The sequence below is a fragment of the Nothoprocta perdicaria genome, unplaced genomic scaffold, assembly GCF_003342845.1.
Source record: "Nothoprocta perdicaria isolate Ctin4 unplaced genomic scaffold, notPer1 scaffold_118, whole genome shotgun sequence".
Classification (NCBI taxonomy): domain Eukaryota; kingdom Metazoa; phylum Chordata; class Aves; order Tinamiformes; family Tinamidae; genus Nothoprocta; species Nothoprocta perdicaria.
Window position 1 is genome coordinate 646,952 of NW_020454294.1, and position 16,531 is coordinate 663,482.

At 49.4% G+C, this 16,531-nt stretch overlaps 1 protein-coding gene across 2 annotated transcripts in view; it reads left to right on the forward strand.

The window, feature by feature from the left end:
• The window catches only part of DAAM1 (dishevelled associated activator of morphogenesis 1), a 65,985-nt gene that overhangs the window by 14,158 nt on the left and 35,296 nt on the right, over nucleotides 1-16,531 (forward strand). For both annotated transcript variants that reach the window (XM_026053771.1, XM_026053772.1), the window contains exons 2-3: nucleotides 1,028-1,251; nucleotides 14,479-14,568. In XM_026053771.1, the coding sequence (XP_025909556.1) occupies nucleotides 1,069-1,251; nucleotides 14,479-14,568 (273 nt within the window). In that variant the 5' untranslated portion in view covers nucleotides 1,028-1,068. The remainder of the gene's footprint in view (nucleotides 1-1,027; nucleotides 1,252-14,478; nucleotides 14,569-16,531) is intronic.

The window sequence follows — 16,531 nt, forward strand, 5'->3', positions numbered from 1 at the left end:
ACGTTATGGTGGGTAGCTGAGATTTGCTGCTGCAAATGCTGTTGGGGATGGCTGTGCTGGGTCAGAGCACAGGTGTACAGCCATGTATTTGTAAGCTGGTGTTTAAACTCCTTAAAAATCCYATTTTGCTGGTCAGTTTGCTTGCTGGGATGTTTCTTTTCCGGGCTGGCACCTTGTGAGTGGTCCTCCTAATTTTCTGTGGGCTTCTGTCCTGGATGGCAACTTTTTTTGGTGCAGTAATCTGTTATTTGGCAGATCCTTGGCGTTTGCATGGTGTTTTCTGTGTGGCTCGTTGCTGCTCATTTCCTCTACCTGCTGTGTGGGTTGGAGAAGTCAGGAGAACCGAGCAAACCAACCACTCACTTAGGCAGGCAGGACATAAACACCACATAGGAAAGTCTGAAGTACCAACACTGTGTGATTTTATCAGCTGAAATCACGTCTCATAAATATTTACAGGGATTGCAGCTAGGGTTTATCTTAATTAAAACCAAATAAAGACCTGGCTTGAAAAAGATCCACCCAGCGAGCGGCTGGAAGTGGGCGATGTTTTGGGGTGGGATGAGAATAGATGACATTTCCCCCCTGCCATCCCCAGTCATTTGCAGCTTGGGACTTCCAGGACCGCATGTAATTGCCGCACTTGGTTGTCCTCGAAGCTCTGGGGTTTGTTTACGTGGTGGCATCGAGCGGATCCAGCTGCTCCAGCAGCTGCCTGCCCAATTTGTCACCCCTCGGTGACCAGCTTGCAGAGGGTTTTGCTGTGCCTGTCGGACCGGCGGGAGCAGTGTGCCAGTGATCTGCAGTGCTTTGCTCCAGGAGGGGGGCCGAGGGCAGCGAAAATGCAAGATTGCCCGAACCATAAATGTCCAAGCTGAACGGGAACTATTTGGCACGTAAACCATCCCCTTTCTTCTGCGCCGCTTTGTCCATGTGGGTGGCTTTGATTCCTCCTCCTCCTCCTCTTCAAGTAACGGGAGGCGCCGCGCTGCGGAGCAAGAACTCAGACCTCGTTTTTCTCCCCCAGGATCTAGTACCTTGGAGGGAGGGACGCAGAGGATTTTGGCCATGGCCCCAAGGAAAAGAAGCGGCCGAGGGATCTCGTTCATCTTCTGCTGCTTTCGGAGCAGCGACCACCCGGAGATCACGTACCGGCTTCGCAATGACAGCAGCTTTGCCCTGCAGACCATGGAGCCCGCGCTGCCCATGCCGCCCGTGGAAGAACTGGACGTCATGTTCACTGAGCTGGTGGTAAGTAGGACCTTTTCCTTCTTCCTCTTTTTTTTTTTATTTTTTTTTTTTTATTTTACCCCCCGTTTATTCTCTCCAATGAAGGCAGAGCTGGTTATGAGTTTTCAGGAAGTTTTCATGCAAAGGGATCGTGGGAACCTGATGTTTGGAGTGGTTTTGTGCCGAACCTTGAACTCCAGCGTGCTGTGCTCGTCCCTGAAATACCTACCATGCTTTGAAAGTCAGGGCTAGATGGCTGTCAGTCCTGGAGTTAGCCCTGCTCTTGCAGCCAGCCTCKTCCCCTCACTTTCCCATGTGGCAGTTTCTGCTTTTGCTTACAAAGTATTGATTTTTTGAGCTGATTGCGTGTGTGCCTCCAACCAGGTGGGTGCAATTGGTCCCAGGGGGTTGCAGGCTCTGCCAGCACAGATGATGCTTTAAGTGGTTTCAGCCTCCCTGGAGGAAGGAGCTTAAGAGCCCTGGAGCAGCGAGGTCATTTGCTTGTGATGTTGGTTTTGGGTATGATGCTCCTTGAATGCCTGGACCAACCATACAGGTGGTTTGGATGCTGGGCCTCTTCCAGAAGAAGGCTGCTAAGACTTGGCTTGTTTCAACTGGTGCCATCTCTGTGCCACCTGGTTGTCCCATCCCGCAGGTTTCCCGCAGGAGGAGAAGATGGCTGCTCATAGTGGGGTGTGCTTGAGGATCACCCATGGGAAGAGATRGGGCACAAGCTGGAGCTGAAGAGGGCTCTAGGTTGTGTTATTAGAGTTGCACTTGCCCAGGCAACCTGCTCCACGGGGGAGGTTGCATGACAGGAGGTTCCCAGACATGGATACCTCTRCAGTGGTGTCCCGTGGCAGGGAGAAGCCATCCCTTCAGCAGGGTATGAGGTGTTCTTGTAGCCATCTGGTAAGCCACCGTCAATCAGATTTGATTTGTTCAGCCTGAAAAAAACTGCTTTGTTCTGCTGCTTCTTGACTTAGCAAGATGAAATTTTCCTGTGGAAACTCTTTCCAGTGGAAAATGCCTGACTTGCCCCAACCAGATAAGAGCTTGTTGTGTTGCAGGCTTGGCATTGCCAGGCAGGCTGCAGGAAACATCTGCCAAACTCACGTGCTGGAGCCCAGGACAGCTGCATGCGGCACCTCAGGTCAGCCCAGGGATCTCAAAGGATCTTTCCAGATTTGGCCTTGTTGGTGTCGGGTATTTGATTTCCTTGCTGGTCAAGCAGCTTGGAAAGTGTCCTGTTGTTTCTGTATAACCCCTCTGTGTAAGGCTTGGATCGGAGACAGAGACGCTCTTGGAGGCACCGGTCTGRTTTTTATGCCTGCTGAAAGACGGCATTTGAAAACGTGTCAGTCCAGCTGCTGCTGGGCCCTGCGTGCTCAACAGCTCCTTGTGCCCGCTTTGTCCAACAGAGATCCCTTGGAAGAGCCCAGTTGTCCGGGTGAATGGGGTTGAGCTAGAGAGGCTCTGGAGGCTTTGCCAGCTGAGGTCAATCCTTGGCCAGGAGCTCCAGTGAGCCGTAGGCTGCAGATGGAGGGAACTTGGGGAATGGCCCCTGTCAGCAGTGGGGTGCAAAACTTAGAAAATATTCATGTGCCTCTAAATCAGCGTGGAAATGCCATCCAGCTGAGACAGGGGGATGAAKGTGGGTGGTGTTGTGTCCTCTGCTCTAAGAAGGGCCTGAGACAGAGAGGTGAAGGGATGAACCCAAAGTCATGCAGAAAGTTGGCAATTCCAGATCTGAATTCCTGTCCTGTGCCTTTCCCACAAGGCTGCGGGCTTTCCTGGTATCCTTGGCACTTCTGAGCTTACCCAAACATGCCTGCACACTCACGTGGGTGCCTGCACACTCACGCACCCGTATGTATCTCAGCCAGGCTCACAGTGCCTTTTTGCTCCTTCCCTCCAGCCCTGGACTGCGGGTGACCTGCATTCRAGATGTCCTGGGCCTGGCAGATGTCCTGTCTCCTGGTAGAGCTTGAAGCTCTACTGGGACACAGTGAAGGAATTTGGTTGATACATGGAGAAGAAACTTGAGTGCAGCAAGCTCTCTGCTGTGCATGTCCTTTGCTGTTGTGCACTTCAGAGAGCAAAGTCTTCTTCTCTTTCAATCCATCTTGTGAAAAATTCTCTGGGCTTAGGGTAATTGTAAAAATGTGTTTGTTTGCGTGACATCCTTAGCATAATTGATCAATGATTGCCTTAGACTAAGGGCAGAGGATGAGAGGGTGCAGGTGGTTTTAGAGCAGCATTGGTCTCTCCAAGGCCTKGTCACCTAAAAGCTCAACTCACATTCCTGAGCTTTTGTGTGGGGCTGCCCGATGGATCCTTTGGATTGTATCTGCTTGACTTCCAGCTTCTGCCAAAGGGATGTGTTTTTATGCTGATGCTCCCAAGGACTTCTCGAGGGACCAAAAAAAGGGGGATCAGTTTCTTGTCCAGACGCAGATGTGAGCAGATTAGYTAGGAAGAGGTGCCCCACTTGCAACCTGGATAGTGAGGACGATACATCCCATCCCAGCGGTGAATATCCAGCAGGCCGCTGCTTTTCCCTGCCTCGGGGAACATGCAGATACCGTTGCCTTGGTTAAGGCGTCATCAATGGTTCCTCCCAGAGAGGCCTGTTCCCTTTCCTACGCTTTTGGCCCTGAGGTCAAATGACCTTTTATCCAAGCCAGGCTTTCATCTGAGCATTATTGGGATGTCACTCAAGGGGGGCACTGGCCCCTTTTGAGACACTTCCCTTTGTCCCTCGCCCTGCAAAGGCTTTGGTCAGTGCTCGGACCGCGGACATCGGCGCTGCGTGAGGGGGGATATCCACTGCTCCGAGCCGGGAACAAAGCCCTGCCATCTGCCACGGCCCCTTTCCGGAGGCTGCCGTGCACCCCAGCTCACAATACGGCACCTCTTCAAAGGCTGAGGCCTTCCCCCGCGCTACGAGCAGGCCCGCGCAGGGAGACGCATAATGGTGCCATATGGCAGCCCCTGCCGTCACGAGCCACTCTGTTCTCGGCCAGCGACCAGGCTTTCCACCAGATGGGTGAATGACTGATGTCCTTTAAAGCTGCTTAACGCTCCTTGTCACTTGGGGGGGTTTCAATGAAGCGCTGCGTGTGTGGCGGTGCGTGTCAGCCCCGCGGGACGCGCGCGCCATGGCTGGGTGGAGGCTCAGGGGAGTTGAATGGGTTGGTGGGGAAAGGTCAGAGCGAGGCCAGGCATTCACCGGGTCAGACCCACGAGTGCCGGGGTCTGTTTGAAGGGAGGGTGAGGAACCGGACACCTTTGCACATGAGTTTTACATCCCTGTCAGAGGGACACAGCAGGTTTGTCATCCTGGTGTGCAGCATCCACGTTGGCCCTGTGTTGTTCAGAGGAGCCCAGTGAGGCCCATCACTACCAGCTTCATGGCATATTGAGCCCGGCCTGCTTCTGTTTGGCCTTTTCCAGGCTTAGGGTTGGGCCACCCCTGCATGTGCTGGAGCTTTGGTCCCTGCAGGTGTCTCCAGCTTGATCTGTGGCAGCAGTTGTGGTAACAGCCCCTAGATTCACCTAAATTCAGCCGCAGGTTGAGCTAGGAACCATTTCCCATTAGATTCTTGTCTTCTTTTGAATTCATTTGAATTAGATTTATAATTCATTTTGGAGAAGGAATTACAGGTATTGGACACTATGCCATGTGTCTCTGCTTCTCCCTGAGCACCCAGTGACCTCACTGTGTTCACTGAAGCTTTCTGCAAGGCTGAAGGAGAAGGGCCCAACCTGCCTTTGTTCCAGCACCTGGAAGCATCACGTGAAGCAGCACCCTGCAGGTGACCTCCTGGTCCTTGACACCCAGCGCCAGATGCTGCCTGGTGTCTAATGCCCTGGAGATGCTCCTGTGACTGCCTCCTCAGAGCAGCTGGTGGCAGCTGCTGTAGATCAGAGACTGTCCCTGACTCTTTTTCCAGCTAATGAGAGCTGATGAGAAGGTGAATTAGGCTTTTTAGGAAATAACCCCTTGCTGTTCCCTGTGGGACTTCCCAGTGCTTTGTTGAGAGCAAGGCATCTCTTTCACCTCCTGCTTTTCTTTAGGAACACAGAAGAAATGAGTGCAGYCATGCATCTTGCCTTGTGTCCTGCCTGGGATGTGCAGCAGCAGGTTTTCAGCAATAGGCTAGAAAGCCAGAGCAGATACAGAGAGGATCTCCCTCCAGTTCCTAGCAGCCCTCAGGTTTTGGGGGCTTGCAGAGGGGAACTCGGCCGTGTCTGCAGCCCCCTTAGGCTCTGGAGGAAGGCTTGTGCGTGGAAGATGTCAAACAGCTGATGCTGCACATTATTTGTGACCACAAKGAGTGAGGATCTGCTGGAGGGGAGATATTCACACATGTTCTCTCAAGTGTTGTGATTTATGCCTTCCCCTCCCCTGACATGGAAGTCTGCTCTGGTGCTCTGCTCAGATTTATGAAGTAGCTGGAGCTTGGGAGACAGAAGGGGAAAAATAGAGTTACCACCAGTTTACATTATTCAGGTGTTTGTTTTTTCTGTCCCTGTGGCAACGAAGGGACTTTATCAGAGGCAAGAGAGGTGCTCTTTGGATGAGGACCATTTGCAGCAKATAGTATTCCAAGTCACGAGGATTCCCGCTGTGTTCCCTTTGACRTGATCCACGCTGGGTGACTTGTTTACAGCTGAGATAATGTACGGTGCTGAAAAAAAGATGTCTCTGAGCCTGGACTTTTATGCAGCTTTACAAACAGCACCCACATGAGCCTCAAGTATCTCCTGAGCAGCTTCAGCGAGGAGATAATTCATTATGGCCATATCCAGTTTTATACTCCTCTCCAGTTTTCCATAGGGACGTAAGTCATGTGCTTTCTTTTCCCTTCTGTTGGTTTCTGGCCCAAGGAGGAGAAAACATGATGCTTTTTGCCGTGCATGACAACGTGGCTTTTAGGCAACAGCTAAAGGATTGACTGCAAAGCAAAGCTTTGCATTTTGTGCTTACAGGGCAACTGTTTTGGGAGGTGGTTTGGCTTGATTTGGTTTGGTCTTTTTTTTTTTTATGATTTTGCTACCTGGGCTTTGCATTATTAGGGTTATTAAATCCGCATGATTTTGGAAATCATTGAATAATGGYCCAAGCCACCATCTGCTATATTAACATATACAAAAAAAAGCTTGCACCTGGACAGAATACAATTTTGATAGCCCTTGTGCCCCATTTCAGCCACGGGGTCTCTCCGGGGCCGAGCGCTTGCAGCACTGGGCGCTGCGCCCCACCTTTTCCCAGACCTGTCCTCCCTCACTCTTACAAATGATGGAATGAGGAAATTAATGAGGAAAACCAGGCGATTCAGGAATGTCTGTTTTATTAATGCACGCTATTTGGAACCTTGTGCCACACAAAGGACACCTTCGGCACCCGTTTTCCGCGCTGCCCGTCAGCACCTCCCGGCTTTACGCCTTTGCACATAATGTCTTAACCATGCATTTGGGGAGGTGGGCATCTGAGAGCRAAGTTTGTGCTCCTACCCAGCGAGCAAGCAAGGATTTTCTGCCTGCACGTGTTGTGCGGGCTTGAGCGATACAACCCRCTGAGGAGCAGTGTAATCCAGCCGGGGCGTTTGTGCAATTGCAGTATCTGTTCTGACTGCAAGCCAGAGTGTGGGCTTGCCGGGGTTTAAAGGCCTTGCTGTTCCGACTAGTAATTTTATGAAGGAACTGCATTACGGCACAGCGTGAGCCCCAGCCCAAGGTAGAAGGCAAATAAGAAAACCCTTTGTTTCGATGAAAGGTATAGCTAAAGTGGAAAAATGAGATTGTCTACCTGCTAAGTGCTTTCCACTTGGTGCTTTGTAAAAGAGGAGACCAAGAGGTGGGATTAGCTTCGCTTCCCTGCGTCACCCAAAACCAGGAGGCTTTTAACAGATATTTTTCTATGTGCTTGCTGCAAAGGCAAAGTTTTTGCAGAGGAGATGACCAGCAAATCAGTGATATGGAATGGAGTGATTGCATTTCTTCATATGCAAAATAGTCTTGCCTTGGAGCTCAGCTTAAGAAAAAAAAAGATACTGGTTAAACACGAGAAAAATCAGTATGTTTAGAACCCCATCTGGTGCCTGCTTGCATTCAGCATCTTGCTGGAAGCTAAATCTCGACAAGAAATTGTACCCTCCCACAGAAGCTCGTTGTTTTGCCCTTGCTCAAGTTTTTAAAAATGACCCTAGGAAATTAGAAGTGCCTAAACCCAATAAAATAGTCCTAGAAACAGAAGTCGTCCTGATAGTGGGAACAAGTCAGCATGGGGCTTTGTAGCCTCTAATTGCCATCAGAGGTGCCCAGCCTCAAGCTCTAGGAAGTTCCAGATCAGCACAGTGCAATAGTACAAGTGTGAGACTTCTTGGGCAACTGTTACAGGGCAGGGAAGGCCCAAAACTGGGCTTTGCACATGGGCTTGGCTTGTAACTGCAGTAGCGTCCACTGGGGTCAGCAGTGGTGGTGCCCAGACACTGATGGAAACGGTAGATGCTTCTTTGAATATATATGCTCAAAGCTTCTTTGTGTTTGTGTGTGTATATATATATATATATATATATGCCTATATGTATACCCGTACATATATACATGTGAAATGCAAATCTGAAGCCTCCTTGTTATTTATTTGGCAATTCTACGGTTCATTGTGGCATGAGATGCACCCGCCGAAGGGTGGTCATGCCCAGCTTGGCTTGAATTCAGTGCGTTTTAGGGGTCACAATGCTGGATAATGGGCCAGGACGTCTTTTTGTCGCCGCTTTCAGAGCTTGCGTGCGACCGCAAAACCCGCTGTGACAGCCCACCTGCAGGGCTGCCAGCTCTGCAAGCGCCCTCGCTGGATCAAATAGCTTAGATCAACACGAGTCTTGCTTTGGGGCACTTGGTACAGTAAGTCAGGCTGTAAAAGTGCTCTGCGTTTAATTAAGCTGAGAGAACGGTTTTGCAGGTGACGTTGGTGAAAGGGTCATAAAAGGCAACGCTCGGTAGAAGAAACGTGTACGTTTGCAGTGGTAGGGGTGTATTACAAGCAAAAAGGCTGCAAAGCTGAAGTGTAGCTCTCTCTTTAAAAAATGCTTTAGTGCTGGTCTGTGAGCACGTTTGAAACCTAGACTTGAGCCTATTGAAATAATTAACTAAATGAATTAACTAAACACATGAACTGATGGGAACGTTGAGCAGCTGGAGAGAGAGTTTATGGCAGAGCTAAATCAGATATCGATGGCTGTAATCTCTTCTACAGAAGAAGGGAGGGGTCTGTATTTTATTTACATCCCTGCAGTGAGATCAGATCAGATCAGGATGGACTGGGGTCTTTTCTGATCAATGACTAAAAATGAAATGTGGGATGAGGGGATTGATGAGGAGATTTACTCGATGTTGTGATTCCGTGTTGCTGTTTGCTCATCGCCTTGCTGTGGGCAGTGCTTCTTTTATGAGAAGAAAGATATTGATTGATGAAAGCAAAATTAATAAAAGCTTGCGTATCCAGTATGTCTATTCATTAATAAAGAGTTGGGTTTTTTTTTGTCTTCTGTAACTCCAGCTGGCAATTGTCATGAATAAAGAAAAAGAGAGTAGTGATACTACTGGCTGGGGTTGGTTTGTTTGCAGGGGTGTTTCTGTTGTTGTTTTTAAGTTCCCTGTGTCCTAGGGATGAAAAGATTTGTGCTGGAGAGGAGGCGTTTTTATTACTAAAAATAGAAGACTTGTTTCACTACCTTGCTATTGAAAATAAAGAGTAGAACTAAATCTGCACATGCTGAGAACTGCAGTCACCTAAATATGCATTACAGATAGCGAAGCTCCTCCTGCTTTGCAAAATGGATTACCAGGCTGCAGCTGAAGGCCATATTTGCTTGCCTGTAATCATGCGAGGTCGGTTACTGATTAATAAACGTGCTTATTTAGGAAAACAGCTTAAAAAGAAAATAGCAAGTGCAGTCAGATCAGTCATTGAGTTGAGGTTTCTCATGTGCTGGTGTAAACCCTGGTCGAGCCGGGCAGCGTGAATCAACCCGCTYGGCAGTGTTTGCTTAGCAGGAGATTAGAGGAGGTGCAGAGGGAAAAATGCTGATTGCTGCTTCCCTTGACACGGCAGCGCGCTTGGATAAATCACATTGATGAACTTGGAGAAGAATGCCTGGAAGAGCGAGAAAAAGCGATGTGACCCTGCAAAGGAAGCTGGTGTAAGCCTCAGCAGGCAGATTTCTTTGTAAACTCCTGTGCTGTGCTAGTTGATGCCGCATGTTGTCAAAAAGTGTTATCTCTTTTTTCTTATTTTAAGCAATCTGGATCTCTCAGGCATTATTTTTGGGGGAAGGAGACACTGTTGTTATGTTTCCCTCTTGTTGGTCTCCTTGTAGGCCTTACACGGAAGTTTTTCAGCTCTGGGCATCCATCCATTGGGAATAAATTCACTTACTCGTCACTGTGTTGTCCATTTACTGATGTAGTTGGGTCTTTCTTTGTACCTGATCTGTGAATGTGTGTGTATATATGTGTATATATATRTGTGTATGTGTGTATATATATAGACACTTTTATACATTTTTATATAAGCTCCAAAGTAGCCACCTTTTCATGGTTTTATTTCAATTATGGCCATTGATGACATAATTTCCCCCCTCTTCTCAGTCTCCTTCATGTGTTCTGGTTTTTCGAATTATAGATGCAGRCCCCTGTACTGGGAATTGTCTCTTAGGTATGAGTTTAGTCCCTAGCTACTTCTTGCCAATTTTTTAGGTGGAACATGGAATCTGGGAGTTGTTGATAGGAAAAGCCAATGCCTGGGTAAAAGCATGAAAATAGCGGGGGTGGTTGTACTGGTGGCTTGTCTTCTCCCACGTGGCCTCCTGTCCCCTCCTGGTGGCTTTGAGCACACTGAGGATGCTTGTGAGAACCTGCATTGCTCTTGGGCAGCTTAACGTGCAGGGCCAGGGCTGCAGTTTCATGCCTTTTCTGCAAACATTTCTCCCAGCAGAACTTYGGTGTGTGATCCATGAAGAGGTCATGCAACGGAGAGTGTTGCCTACAAACTTGGCAGTTCTTGCGGTAGGGTCGGGCTCTGTTCCTCTCCTGCCTTGTCTTCTCAGCCTCCGTCTTTCCAGGCTTCTCCCAGTGCAGAGTTGTTTCTGACTCAGTGCCTGGCTGATGCTGTCGCTGCTGGAATGGGCTGTGATTCAGTATTTTTGGCAAGTGTGCATCAGCRAAGCCTCCGAGTAACCACGGACTTGGAGGAGCTCTCCAGTTCAGGCTCAGCTGCCCCTGTCCCTGCACTGATGAAGAGCAGGGCTCCTTGGCAGCCTTTCCACTTGCCTGGCTTTGCCCTGGTTGTCTGAGTGCTGCCTCTGCCTCCTTCCGTGCCRTCTCCAGAGCTTGTTCGTGCACAGCTTGGAAGTTGGCAGCTCTGTCTGGGAAGGGAGGGAGCAATGGCCATGGCTCTTGGCCTCATCTAGGGATGGGGTTTGAATCACCCACCCTGAATCCATCTTTTGGATCTGCTTGGATGGAGGTGACATCTTGCACTAGGGTGTCCTGGATGAGTCACCTCAACCAGTGCAGTGATGCCACCACAGCTGGGGCTCCAGGTACCAGTCTGCTTGAGGCCCACGAACGTCTCCAGAAGAACCATTCTGGCTCTTCCAAGGAAAAAATGTAGGGCAGGGTAAAAATACAGGTYTGACCCTTAGGGTCTTACCTACACCGTGCTGAGCCAAAACCACATATTTCTAAGGTGGCTTTCATTGAATGATGTGTTATTGCATTCACTAGAGGCTCACATCATGCACGGAAGGAAGAGGAAGTTTGCTTGGCTTGGGTAGAGAGCTGTGAGCCATCAGCAAAGCAAATCACAGACATATTTTACCTCCTAGAAATAGCATTTGAACGGTTAGAATGAGATCCCCACTATGAATTTTCTGAAGCGTATTCAAATGGATATTTAATGTGGAAACACGTTTCCTGATCTAAAGGTTAATAGTTTAACTGTACGGGATAAATATTTAAGAGCAGCATATCTCTTTCCAGTAAAAACACTCTGGGCAGAGACTTCCTTTTGGTAGCAAAATGAAGCTGTTATGTTCTGTGCCTTTGACCTGCTTCCAAGAGAATGCTTAAAAATGGCAAAGTTGGCAAATCTCGCCCCGGGAGAAGGCCAGGTGTGGAGGGGCAGAGCAGTGGGGGCTCTGGGTGCTCGTTGGGGCTGGAGGGAACCCGATGTGCACAGTTGTCTTCTCACTCTTCCTCTTAGATGTTGTGTGCTTGCAGACGGGCCTTAAAATTAATTGCTGATCAGAATCACCCGATTGAGTTCATGATTATTGATTGGAGGAGCGTTGGGTTGAGGTTGCACCCAGCCTCCCAACGGTGTCAGGACTCCACTGCACGATAGTTCAAGGCTTTGGTGGATGGGGAATGCCTGGAAAACAGCCAGTCTTCCCATCCTCAGCTCATCTTCCAGCACTGGAAGGACCAGAGCTGAGCTGCCTGTGTGGGGCTGCTGAGTGCTGAGGTGCTCATTGGTGACCGAAGGGACTCCTCAAGTCTAGCAAGGTGGGCACATGGATTTCCACACCCCTACGTAACAACAAAAAGCTGATTCTTGACTATTCAGTTGCTTTTACTGCTTGAAATAACAGTCATTAGTCACTATTTGATTAGGAGGATTTCCATACTCACTGGTTGCCCCACTGTGTTTGCTTAAACATCTCTCCCAAGCATCTCATTAGTTATCATTAGGTGGGTGTATCTGAGTAACGCAGGGCTGCGATGACTGAACGTGTTGGAGCCTGGGCGAGGGAAATGTTCTGCATGAGGTGGCAAAGCATTTCTGCACCCGTTTCGGATGTGTTTGCACCTTGTCACAGAGCCACATCGAACACGTCCTGCTGCTTTATTCGTTCCTGCTCCCGCTTAGGCTTCAGCTCCGTTTATATTTCTCCTTGGGTAATAAACCTTCAGTTCTGTGCATGTTTTTTTAGGGGTGAGTTTTTTGGGGAAAGGTTCAATAAATGTTTTTCTAGGAGTCTAACTRCAGATGTGTGTCGTGGTGGCTTCCATGTCTGAATAGAAGATTCGCGTGCCGGGGAAGTAGGGTCACAGGGACAGCGTTCTGCTGCATTCAGCCAGACTGGGGTAGCACTTAAGGCGGTGGTAAATATTTAGCATGGGATCCTCATCCTCCCTGACATGCCCTTTTCCAAAGAGCCGAGTTTAAACAGCCTGCGTTTTAGCTAGATGCTGTATAATATATCTTCTTGTTGGAGAGCTTTTGCAAAGAAAATGCAAAGCAGGGGCAGAAGCAGGGCTGGGATGTCAGCAGCTCATCTCCTGAATAGAAGCATTRGGTCCAAAAGGAGTAAAACTGAGCTTTCTTGTACCTCATTTTTTTTTCCCTAAGTCTGTATCAAGGCAGCAAAAGTGTTTCGGTTGCAGTGGCAGCTTCCAGCACTCCACAAATGTCAGTTGTGTTCGGCGAGCGYGGGAAGGCTGTTTGCACATCAGTCTGAAGAGCCGACCGCTACAGGGGGAAAACGTCGTGTAGCAAGCGGAGCTTCTCCAAGCGTGTGGAACTGCAAAAGCTCCCTGACGCCTTTCTTTGGAGGGGTAATCTCCTTGGGAAATGAACCCCATCTCCGAAATGGATGTACGGGGGGAGCTTGCAGGCAGCAGCAGCTYGGAGATGCTCAGGACTCTGCAGCTCCCACTGCTGTGTGCCGTGCTGGAGCACCCTTGGCTTGGTTTACCGGATAGCTGAAGGCTCTTTTCCTTGGATACTGATCCGTATTGAATGCAATTTGAGCGTTAATGAGACCAGCTGAATTTCTTCATGGTCTGTGGGCTTGATAATGCAGGGACCTGTCTTTCCCATAAGCATCTTCCCAGCCTGCGCCAGATGGAGCCTGTCTCTGTGACTGGGGTACCAGTGGCTACCAGCGTAACCACTTCAGATGTTAATATTCACTGTAATGAGTCTCTGTGTGGGGGTTTTTCTTTTAGTTGGTGGAATTAATTGGCATTTTTTAACAGAGATCCTCTTAATTAAATCCACTGATTGCACGTGATGAGTTGGCTGGGGGCCACGGCAGGTCTGCAGCTTCCACTGCTGCGTCAGAGCCTCCTCCGGCAGAAGGGTTGGCATCAGTGGTGGCTTTTTTAAGAGACATCTATGGGTGTGGGATCAATGTTGGCTTTGGAAATGAGCCTCCCAGCCCCGCCTGAGCGTTTCATTCAGTGTATTCCCTGATAAAAGCTTTGACCTACATCCAGCAATGGGAAGCAGTGATGCTTTGATAACAGCCCGGCATCCCGGCGGAGGGCACGGATCTAACCGAGACTTGAAAGGAGAAAATGGATGTATCCTTTGAAGAAAAATAAATCACATAAACCAATAAAGGTCTTAATCAGGAAACAGCTTCGTCTCTGCCAGCTACCACRTAGTACATTTTTAGCAGAGAGGGCATGTCTCTTTTTGAACTGTGGGTATTAGGAAAAAGCACTTCGTGTTTCAAAATATTGGAAAACAACCCAAAAGCCATAGGCTTTCTGCATGGGCTTGGGCAGGTCTCTGCTGCCTGTTTTGCCCATAAAACAGGTATGAGAGACAACAGGGATCTCGCCTTGGGTCTTTGGTCCAGGATTTGGAGCGGGAGATGATGCATGTTGCCATAGGCACATTTGTGGCCAGGGGATTTTGGTGACAAGAGTGTTGTTGACGGAGCCAGCCTGGTTTTCCCGGGGTCCTTGGTGATGAAGCAGCTATTCAGGGTGGTGAAAAAGAAAGGTCCAGACTGGATTGTTCTTCCCTTATCTTAGATGTGATCTATCCTCTGGAGCTCTTAACTCCATAAAGTTCTCTCTCCAGCAGCTGCAGTGCGTGGGGAGCTTGACTTCATGGCTGTCCTTTGTAAAATACTTGCCTTTTTTAGCCATAATTAAGGCATTCCCTGTGAGGAACTCTGCAGAAAGGTTTGCAGCCCGCTGGCCCTCGCCAGCCAGCTGCAGCGCAGGAGTCAGGGAGCGGTCAGTAATAACGGGATGATAATCAGTGCCATTGACCCAGACAAATCAATAGCCATAGGGCGAGAGGCGATGCTTTGTGACCCTGGCCTCGCTGCGTCAGTGGAGCTCTCATTGATTTATATCACTTGTCTGGGGGGGTTGTGGCTGCACGGTTGCTGTTGGCTGTGCTCATGGTGCTTGTTTTGTGTTTTCTCCCCTTCTCAGGATGAACTTGACCTCACTGACAAGCACAGAGAAGCAATGTTTGCACTGCCAGCGGAGAAGAAATGGCAGATCTACTGCAGCAAGAAGAAAGTAAGTGATTTCTCTGTGTTGGTTTCCTTGCTTATTCCTTCCAGATAGTGGGAAGGAAAGAAGTAGGATGGGGCATGACTACCTGTTGGGCTTCTCAGATGATATATGGGGCTTCCCAAAAGGTCGTGGATTCCCTGGAGAGCAAGAGGTTTGTGGAAAAGGTGGTGATCAGAAAGATCTTTCCTACCCCTCTCACGTGTTTGTGGTCACATCTGCAAAACTCATATCCATTCTCATTGAGCCTCTTGGTTTTAAGTGATAGGAGACACCTGTGTTAGGCCATCAGGGTGCCCCAACACGTGGTCACCAAGGTCCATATTCTTCCATGTGCTGGAAAGTGCTCTCCTTGCCCGGCCTTGCTGGCACGAGTGTGGCCACATGGAGATCTGTCGCTCCACCAAACCTCAGGGAGCGGCCCAGGGCCCTGGTCCAGCTCTTCCGCAAGGGCAGCTCCTTGGAAAGAGCTGCTGTGCTCCGTGATGAGAGCTCTCTGCCTTGAACCCGAAGCTGAGGTCAGCGCTATGAAGTGCGGGACTCCTCCGGGTGCAGCTCCGAGGGGCTGCGCATCCCTGTGGTGCTCAACACCAATCCTTTCGGGAAAGATGCAGCAACCCATTTCTTGGAGTCTTGGGCTCCATGAAACTCTATATTAGTTAACGATTGAGTGAAACCAGGGGTTTCAGGTCCCTTCCCAATTCCCGTTGCTGTTTGGCCTCAGCGCGTTGCTCTCCGCCTGCTTGCTCTCCAGCCCTTCCTGCGGCAGGGACTTCCACAGCCCTAATTACAGGCTGTGCAGAAGCGTTGCTCTCAGCTGGCTTTCCAATTTGCTCTTTTTAAATATCACTTTTGGGCATCCTTTTGGTTCCCCTTCCTTTGTCTGAGAATAATATAAAAGTGAAAATTGTTTGCTGAAAGCCAGTAGGAGCTTCTCCTGTTGCACAGTGTTGCAAAGGTAACTGCAGGTGAGACAGGAGAACGTGGTCTAAGTGAGAGCGAAACTGCATTGAGGCTGGATTGCTTTTAGGATGATGCTGTATTGCCTTTACTGTGCAGAAGGGTTCCCAGTTTCATGGATATAATTGAAATTACACCAATAAAAGACCAAGGCAGATGCGATCTCCTGATAAAGCTATTGACCTGTATCCTCTGGAATGGGTGAACGTGGGTGTGATGCTGCCATTACTTGCTGAGTTTCTCAAACTGAAAAACACCTTCCTAAAGCTGTTTGTGGAGACAGAGATCCACGTGGTCCTTTAGAAGGAGAGTGAGAATTGAGATTTCTGCTGGTGGGCAAAAGCCCAGGTGATGGATACAAGCCCAAGTGTATCCCTGATGTGCATGTCTTAACAGTGAGGGTGACAGAGCAGTGGAACAGGCTGCCCAGAGAGGTTGTGGAGTCTCCTTTGGAGATCTTGAAAACCCACTTGGATGCAGCCCTGTGCCACGTGCTCTGGGTGTCCCTTCGTGTGCAGGGAGGTTGGACCAGATGACCTCTGGAGGTCCCTTCCAACCCGAAGCATTCTGTGATTCTATGATTCTGTGTGGCCCCTGTGGATGGGTTTGTCATTACAGTGCTGCCTCTCGCTGCCTTGTAGCCAGCAGCTTCCTCGGCTCCTCAGTTTTGCTTCTGGGGTCCTGCAACGTAACCAGCCCATGGACTTGCTCCTCATGTGATGGACTCTTGCTCCCAAGCCCCATCCCAGGCACCTCTGASAGGGTCAAAAATCAAGCTGGGCTGAGCCCCAGCTCATGGTTGAGGGCTCACAAGCCCTTCTCCCTCTCCTGAGAGCAAGGTCTCTATTTAGCTAGTGTTTACCCACCCCTGATAAATAGCTTTATTTTTCAGAAAAGTGAAGTTTTTCTTCCCCCGCTATGTGTTTGCCAATGAGCCCCCACCCTGGGGAGTTGCAGAGCAGCTTTTAACCCACTGGAAACGGTGCTGGGATTTATTTTCCCTCCTATG